Here is a 9,341-nt window from a genome sequence, read left to right on the forward strand (position 1 = left end):
AGCATGGCACGAGTGCTGGGATGTGGAAAAGCAAAAATGCAAAAGTAGGATACTACACATAAGGCGAAAAAAAATAAAATACACAGATATAGGATGAGGAACTCCTGGCTTGACAACAGTACATGTGAAAGGGACCTAGGAGGAGTCCTAGCAGACCACAAGTTGAACATGAGTCAACAAAAGGCCAATGCGATTGTAGGCTGTATCAATAGAAGTATAGTGTATAGATCAAGGGAAGTAACAGGCCTTGTCATGCCTCCAGAGCATCTTTGATGCTCTTGAGACATATATTTAGTTGAGATTATATTAGGTTTTCTATGTATTAGTTTAAGAGAGGAAATACAGGTCTACAGCTTTAAGAAAGACAAGGGTTGTGGGAAATCCCAGGGTCTTATGCTGTCTCCCTCTAGTTAGTTTCAGTGTGTAGTGAGATTTCAGCCAAGTCAGACCTGGAGAGAGTATTCTCCTTTGACAAAAAGATAAGTCCACAAAGGAAGAAAGATAGTCCTCAAAGAAAGATAGAATACATCAAGAAGAGAGCAAGGTATTTAGAAAGGACTATAGTAAGAAAAAGAAGAAATCAGTTTTGTGTTATTTGTGTTATATCCAGTAAAGCTTTTAAAAACTTAAGAAATTTGTGGACAAGTCTTTTGTTCTGGCTGTGTTCCCGAGAGCCAGAGGCCTTACTACACCCAAAGTCCATAGCATCGCTCTTGGGACAAAACAGGCCTCACCTGGAATCTTGTGTCCAGTTCTGGGCACCTCAGTTCAAAAAAGATGTTGAGAAGCTGTCTAGAGGAGGGCAACCAAAATGGTGAAGGGTCTGGAAACCATGCCTTATCAGGTGAGATTTAGGGAGCTGGGTATGTTTAGCCTGGAGAAGAGAAGATTAAGAGGTGATATGATAGCCCTGTTTAAGTATTTGAAGGAGTGTCATATTGAGGATGGAGCAAGCTTGTTTTCTGCTGCTCCAGAAAATAGTACCTGGAGTAATGGATTCAAACTAGACGAAAAGAGATTTCAGCTCAACATTAGGAAGAACTTCCTGACAGTAAGAGTCCTTTGACAGTGGAACACACTCCCTTGGAGAGAGGTGCAGTCTTCTTCTTTGGAGGTTTTTAAACATCGGCAGGATGGCCATCTGTCTGGGGTGCCTTGTGTGTTCCTCCATGGCAGGGGGTTGGACCAGATGGCCCTTGAGGTCTCTTCCAATGCTATGATTTGATGAATCTACGACAAACACAACATGTTGCCAGTAGTGAAGTGGATGTGATTGCAACATACACAAATCAGACAGTCCAACAGGGGGAATGGGGGGAAGGGGGTATGTATGAGGGGCTTCCATGAGTGTGCTTTGCCAGTGTGTCACTGGGCGCACACTGATGCACTCACTGAACAGGTAGTGTCTCGCATGTGCGACTGTGTGGTCGGTCACACTGACTGTCCAATGGAGTGGCAGCTGGTCAGGAGGAGGGAGGTAATTTATGGTCACAGGCAGTGTTAGTGTGATGGGGTGCATGCATGGCGGGGCGAAAAATAAGTCAGTGGTGTGGCTTGATCATGTCAGAGGGGAAACCTTTACATTTTAAAATAATAATAATAATAATAATAATAATAGCAGCAGTAATAACTCTACAGTTGGAAATAATCATGTCAAAGGAGAAACCTTTTTAAAATAATAATAATAATAACCCTACAGTCAGAGACTACAATCATGTCAATCATGTCTTTACCTTTTTTTAGAACAAGAAAAACAACAATAGGGTTTTTGTTTTGTTTTGCCCTTGCTTTCCTCTGAGGCTGAGAGAGTGTGACTCCAAGGGAGGTGGGATTCGAACCTAGCCCTCGCAGAGCCCTGCTGCACTCAGCACTCAGCGCCCCCTGGCGGCAGGGACCTCCCTCGGCCGCCTTCCGCTTCCGACAGACGCGCCTCGTGCTGCTGCTCTGAGCCGGCTGCAGGTGAGTGCTCTGCTGCTGCTGCTGCTGCTGCTGCTGCTGGGGTTCTTCCCGCGGGAGGAAGGTCAGAGGCGAAAGGCAGAGGCAAGGAGCTGGGAGGAGGAGGAGGAGGCAAGGAGGAAGACATGCAAGCGATGCCAGGGAGGCAAACAGGGCGACCAGACAGGGTCCTCCCTCCCAGGGTGTGTCCTCTATTTCCCGGACGCGTCCTCCATTCCATGCCAACGAGTTCCCAAGTGTCTTCCATTTTGAGCACATGGGTTTGGCATTTACAGGGAGGACGACCAGACTGGGTCCTCCTTTTCCAGGATGCGTCCTACATTCTCGCTTTCTGTGTCCGGGGAGGGATTTTGTCCTCCATTGTGAGCAGGACTAAGACGCATGGGTTGACATCTATGCTAATGTTTTTAGCTTTGATTTGGCCATGTCCTCCTTTTCCACCTTGTGTCCGGGAGAGATTTCCCCAGTGTCCTCCATTTTGAGCAGGACTAAGCAGCAGTGGGTTTACATTTATATGAGTGTTTTGAGCTTTGATTTAATTTCAAGATATACACAAGGTCTTAAAATTCCCCACAATAACCCCCCCCCCCAGTAAAACAGGAGGAGAGAAAGTTGCTAAATATTGCTCTTAACTAATTTAAACTCAAACTCTAATTCTAACTCTAATTCTAACTCTAGTTCCATCTTGACTGAATGCCTAGGTTTTGGGTTTATGGACCATGACTGAGTGGTTTTGAGTTGGTTGTGTCCTCCATTTCCCCTGAGTGTCCTCCATTTTGAGGTGCCTTGTCCTCCTTTTAAGGGAAGAGGACCTCTGGTCACCCCTCTCCAGGTCTTTATAGGGGTCTGGCTGGAGATTGCAAGGGGGTCAGTGATCTGGCGTGTGTTTTGTGTAGATGCCTGTGCAGTTGCCTCTTTGACCTTGGTCAGGACATCTGGTCACCTTGGACAAAAGGCAATCATTGTTTTAGAAATTATTATATATATCTATATATTTGCAAATGGTTACCATGAAAAATCATATTTTGGGGTTTGTTTTTGTGGTTAAAAGCCTCAGAGGAGGGAAGAAGTCGAAAGGGTTTTAAAATGCAAAAGGTTTCCATTTTTGCCTACTGTATAGATAGCATTTATAGGCGTTGTGAAAAGGTGATGGGCTTGAACAGATGTCCTCACCACAAAGGAGGACGAGGCACTCTAAAATGTAGAGCATTCAAGAAAAAACGGAGGACGTGACCAGATCAAAAGCTCAAAACGCTCTTAGAAATGTGAAGTCGAAGGCTTTTGTGGCCGGCATCCATAGTTTTCTGTGGGTGTTTTGGGCTATGTGGCCGTGTTCTAGAAGAGTTTGTTCCTGCATATAGCTTATTAATATTTGGGAAGAAAAAATAAGAGTTCGCACAGCCGCCAAAATGACATAGATTTCTTGTAGTTTTATCCTGCGGCAAGATATTTTGGAGCCTATGGAGGCACTCGTAATGTTAAATTAATTTTTCCTCCCCAGAAAGAAAAGTAGTGTAAGAGACCAAAAGAAACAAGGGCATCTCTGAAGACAAGGCTTCTCTGGGAGAAGCCATGTTGGCCATATAGCAAAGCACAATAACTTCCCAAATCCACAAAACAGTGATGCATTTATTGGGTCAACCAAATTGCGCAAAATAGATGTTGCAAGCTTTTGAAGCTCCACTGGCTTCTTCATTATGATAAAAATCATACAGGACAATTTTTATTTGCCAATATTAGTCACAGGCCCCACGCATCTGAGGAAGTAGGATCAAGTCAACAAAAGCTTGCTACCAACTATGGTCCAAAACACACTGCAGAAATAATCCAATTTGAGACTGCTTTAACTGCCCTGGCTCATTGCTAGGGAATGCTGGGAACTGTAGTTTTCTGAGACATTTAGCCTTCTCTGGCAGAGAGCATTGGTGCCACAATCAACAACGACCCCTTAGCACTGAGCCAGGGTAGTTAAAGTGGTCTCAAAGTGAATGATTTCTGCAGTGTGTTTCAGACCTTAGTTTCAAAGGTGCTGCAGGATCCCTTTGTAAAGTCATACAGTAACGTGGTGACCCTCATTTCCCCAGGCATAGTGGTTTCAGCGTGTATTTTGGATAGTAAATGGGTTTGACAAGAGCTCATTTCTTTAGCTTTGTCCATATCAACCAAATGTTCATATCTGATCTCATAATAAATCTTCTGAAGTGTGCATTCCCTCTGCTGATCTTAAACATGCTTATTTACAGGGCCTGACCCATTTTGGGAAGCCAATTTGATATTTGTAGATACCATGATGTCTCTCAAGGAGCTGAACCTTATTGGCTTTAATAATAATAATAATAATAATAATAATAATAATAATAATAATACAGCATTGAAACAAATCCCAGCTTTTGCTTAGAGCTGGAGAATGATCACCCTTGCACTTAGGTCAGAAGCAACCCCAACCTGGAGGCACTGGAAGGACTGGAGCTACTGACCAGCATGATAATGGCAAAATGACAAGAACCAGATTTGGCCTCTGGAGCTGGAGAAGATTATTATGGTTTACTTTTGCATTGTACTTCGTTTCACTGTTCTTGGAAGTGCAGTAAAAAAACGCAAACCAGAGCCTTCTACCAGCCCCAGGTTGGAAAGGGTGTGTACTTTTGGTATAGTAATGATAGCATGCTTCCAAGACCTATGCTGCACTACGCTTTTATAGTGCTATTATTCCACTTTAACTGCTATGGAATCCTGGGATTTGCAGTTTATGGAGGGGCATTTAAAATTATCAGCCAGAGAGCTCTTAGGCCTCACTGAACTACAAACCCCAGAATTCCACAAGAGGTAGCCATAGAAATTAAAGTGGAATGATAGTGCTATAACAGTGTAGTGTGATATTGACACAAGTTAAGACATCTGATGCAAAATGTAATAGAAAAGAAAAGAAAAAGTCCCAAGCTTTCTATTAATTTTAGATCTCGGAGGATCTCCAAAATGTAGTTCAGCTGCAGTGATGATCTTCCCCCCAAATCGTTCTTGTAAAGTCTGGATTCTCACACTTAGCAGGGCAAGAGGAGCATACCCTTGTTAAGCATTATTCAGCACAGCAAGGAGAATTGATTACTCTGGGTTAAGCTTTACTATAAACTGCATCCTATAAGTAATAGTTAACACAATTAAGGTCAACCTATGGAGCCTCATTCTTAACTGTGGTTATTATTATGTTGATAAATTTCATAGATAGAGAGAGCTATATAAGTCTAACATTTTCTCTTATTCCTCCTCTTCCTCCAAAACATGGAGTACTTCTGTTCGAGTAGAAAGAGCAGAATAGACCCGTTTCCATTCCAACCCCTTCTGTTTGTATTCTACCCTCAAATCCCCAAACACTGAACTTGATTTTTATCTGTTTTCATAGATCGAACAACAAAGCCTTTAGTTGCAACCAACTGCTCTATCAAATCGCATAATGGCTCTTTTGAACCGCTTATGCTACATTGGGCTCCATGTTCTGGAGAAGCAACAGCTAGCCAATGACCTGGTGAGTAAGTTTGGCTTTGAGTTGTTTGCAACACGGGAAACAGAATGGAGCAGGCAGCTGGCCTTGCGAAGAGGGGATGCAATTTTTGTTGTCAATGAAAAACGGGAGCAGGTGCCAGGAGAATTTCCATCTGAACCATCTCCAGAACAATTCAGGGATAGTGGGATCCTCTATGATGTGGACCTACAGTATGCAGTCAGCACAGTCTCCAACATTTGTTTTGAAACAAAGGATGTATCTGGCATCTCCCTGAGTCTGCAGAAACATGGCTGCCAGATCCTTATCCCTCCCACCACCATCGCAGATGAGGACGGCTGTGTCATTTATTCTGTGGTGAAATCTATTGTGGGTAACATCAGCCACACTCTACTTGACCGATCGCAGTATTGTGGACCATTCTTGCCTGGCTTCCAGGTTGAGAAGGATGCCCTCAAGAAGTTCCAGCAACCTGGGGAGATCACGCACTTTGACCACATCACTTATGTTTGCCCACAAGGTAGTACACAAGCTGTATTGGATTGGTACAAGAACTGCTTTGATTTCCAGCGTTTCTTGGTCCACAAGCAAGATGATGCTATAGAGGGCTATGTAATCCAGGGGGCTGGTGTGGGTCTGCGTCTCATTGCCATGCAGTACAGCAGGAGGGGCTTGAATTTGCTTGACCATGACTGTAAATTTATTCTGGCAGAGTCTTTGCCAGAGCAAAGACACAACCAGGTGGATACTTTCTTAGAGCAGCATGGTGGAGCTGGCATTCAACACGTGGCACTCTATACCACAGACATTGTAAGTACTGCTGCAGTCATGGCCAAGTCTGGAGTAAACTTTGTCAAAACGCCCCTAGCATATTACACGGATAAAAGAAAGGAGCAGGAGATACAGCAAACTGGGCAGGATCTTCAGCTCTTAAAGGAGCATGGTATTCTTCTGGATGCTGAAGTAGGTGGGGAAGGAGACAACAATGACTCTGCTGTTCTTGGGAAACCATACCTGATGCAGATCTTCACAAAGCCTCTCTTTAGAGAGGACACTTTCTTTCTGGAGCTCATAGAGCGATGTGGGGCTACAGGGTTTGGTGGGGGAAATGTCCGTGCTCTCTGGAAAGCTGTACAGAATTACATGGGCCAGAAGTAGGCAGAGACAATTCAGTTTGTTCTGAAAAATCAGCTCAGATATCCCTTTTATGTGAGACATGGGCTCAGATTCCATGTTAGCTTTGTGGTGTTGCTGCTGCTACAGACCTGCTTTTGTGGCATCATGGGTTCCCATGTTAGATTAATAACGCATAAGTTCTGACATAGATCGTTTACATGTTTCTCACACACAGACAGAGCATATTCCATCAGACTTACTAACATTGGTGTAGAAAGTAGTCCTAGCATATGGATGGCCTGCAACTCAACTTGTATACACTAGTGGTGTGAATTGGGAGAGCACTAGTAAAGAAGTGTTGTGGCAGCAACTACAACTTTTCAGAAGAATGCATATGAATTTTGCCTTTTTGCCTGAACATCAGAGCTAATTATTCTTGTTTGGCCTGAAATGTAAATACCATAAGACATGGCTTGCATTTCTGTCCTAGAGAGTTATTTTAAAATAAGCTATTTATCCCTAATAAAACTTGCATTCTTTGGGGATCTCAAGGCAGTCTGAAATAGGTAAATTGCCCTTTGAACAAATGTTTTTAAGACCAGGAGAAATTTACTTCTGCTTCTTCCAGTCTTGCTACTTAGACCAGTTCTGTTGCCCAGTTTGTAATGTAACACAAAGAAAAAAGTTAATTCTTTCTATGTTGCTTTCCTTCACACTACATAAAACAGGAATCTAGGCTGTAGAGATCTAAACAATTTTACACATCGAGTTGGCTTAAGAAAGAGTACCAAGGTTTGAATTTTTATAAGTAAGGTGGTGGGATATAATTTTTTTTCACCTTTATCCAATATTTAGAAGGGTAAATAAATTCTCAGGAGAGCTCATGTCTCCAAATGCAGCTGACTATCATGTGTTGCTGCTTGCTTGCTACTACTAACGCATGTTATTTTGGTTCAGAGCATGCCCCAGGACTTGTCTGGATTGAATGGTATTTGGTTCATTTATTCTTCTGGCCATTGGGTTCTCTTCCGTACTAAAGGAACCTTACTGCAAGAAGGCATAATGCTATTATTTATGTGAGTAGTAATGTGTAGTATTACTGTAATAACGACATTATGTAAGTCATAAAACACTTGTACCTCCCTGTTCACAATTTCCCCTTTGTGATTTTGAGTTTCTGCGGACAGCAAGCCAGGAGGGACAAAATGGTATGCGCAGGAGTGCACCACCACACCATAATAGTCAATGGGGCATGACTATTTGCCTTTTTTTTCTTGTTCGCAGGGGAGGTCCAAAACGGATCCCCCGCAAACAGGGACGGATGACTGCATATTATTTCCAAATTAATAGTAATGTAGAGACCTGTTTTTACAGGACATCACAACTGCAGTAGTAGTGAAGTGGCAGTTCGGGCTGCTGTATGTTTCCTAAGGAGGCTGTACGGAGCATTGCTCCTCTCAGAAACACGTATCTCCCTCTCTTTTCTTGTCTAAAATTTGAGTAAGAATGGGCACGTGGTTTTGTTCCAGAATATCAGCTTGCTTGTAAAAAAGCTTATTGAACACTCCTAAAAACACAACCAGTAGGCTCTTCTCTGCTAAAACAAGTGAATGGAATGTATAAATAAGTGGCAAATGGAAACATGGTTCTAACTCCTTTTGGGATTTTGGGCCCCCAAGACACATCTCTTAGAAATGTGCCATGTTGAAACCTGCCCAGTGTTGTCACAATACCAAGATAAGGAAGCAGGAACATTCAAAAGCTTGAAGCCCATCTCGGCCACAAAACTATGCTTGGCTTCTGCCCAAGCTCTTAAATGGCTGCTCAAATAGTTAGTGATGTTGTGCTGTTACCTTTTCTTCTGCTGAGCATCCTAGGGATTTGGTGGTAGAATGAAATAACACTGTTTTTTTTAAAAATAGCTTTCACATTCATTGCTTGTTAGACATAGTTTTTTTTACTAGATGTGGTGTTTAATTTTAGTTTGTTCAGTTCAAAAACAGCTTTTTGTGTATTTCTTTGGCAAACTGTCAATTTCTATAACAATGCTATTAAATCTTAAATATTTTTGTAATTGTTGCTGTTGTGTCTCTTCAAGTTGTTCCTGACCTATAGTGACCCTAAGGTGAACATATAATGGGGTTTTCTGGGGTTGAGAGTGTGTGATTCGCCAAAGCTCTCCCAGTGAGTTTCTATGGGCAAGCAGGGAATCAACCTGACCTACAGAGTCCAATGCTCAAACCACCATACCACACTGGCGTTCTGTAATTCTGTAACCTTGAATTACACTTGAAAAAGTTATATTCAGAGTCTCTAAATCTTTAATCCTGAATATAACCATTTCAAGTATAATCACCCCCTTGTATTTCCTTTCTCCTTCAAGTTAACAGAATAATCTGTTTTAATTCTTAGGAATCACTGTATCTAATGCTTGGGGCTGGGGCTGTTCCAAAAACCACCAACATGGACTTGAGAATAAAGGTGTCACTTCAGCGTTATACACAAAGCTTAGGCGGGTTACAAACCGCCATTAAAGTACGGACTCAGTCCGTACTAGGGTTAGGAAGGTGCGGTGCTTCCACACACCCCTAACCCTAGTACTGTCTGAGTCCGTACAAAATGGCGGCTCCCCTTCCACAAGGGGGCCACCATGACGACATCACGACCGCGCTGCCTCTACACGGGGCGGCGCGGACGTGACGTCGTCAGTCCGCGCCAGGGCGCCTAGAGCACCCTTTCCGCGGACCAGGAAGGAGCTCCGTTTCGGAGC

At 43.1% G+C, this 9,341-nt stretch overlaps 1 protein-coding gene across 1 annotated transcript; it reads left to right on the forward strand.

Annotated features, from left to right (window-relative positions):
• Positions 1 to 1,828: 1,828 nt before the first annotated feature.
• On the forward strand, positions 1,829 to 8,597 carry HPDL (4-hydroxyphenylpyruvate dioxygenase like). Its single transcript, XM_089518633.1, has 2 exons — positions 1,829 to 1,959; positions 5,357 to 8,597. Exon 2 carries the CDS (start codon positions 5,408 to 5,410, stop codon positions 6,611 to 6,613), a length of 1,206 nt encoding a protein of 401 aa, XP_089374759.1. The 5' UTR covers positions 1,829 to 1,959; positions 5,357 to 5,407; the 3' UTR covers positions 6,614 to 8,597.
• Positions 8,598 to 9,341: the final 744 nt, after the last annotated feature.

This window comes from Sceloporus occidentalis, unplaced genomic scaffold, assembly GCF_023333645.1.
Source record: "Sceloporus occidentalis isolate IW3139 unplaced genomic scaffold, rSceOcc1.0.p SCAF_3, whole genome shotgun sequence".
Lineage (NCBI taxonomy): Eukaryota > Metazoa > Chordata > Lepidosauria > Squamata > Phrynosomatidae > Sceloporus > Sceloporus occidentalis.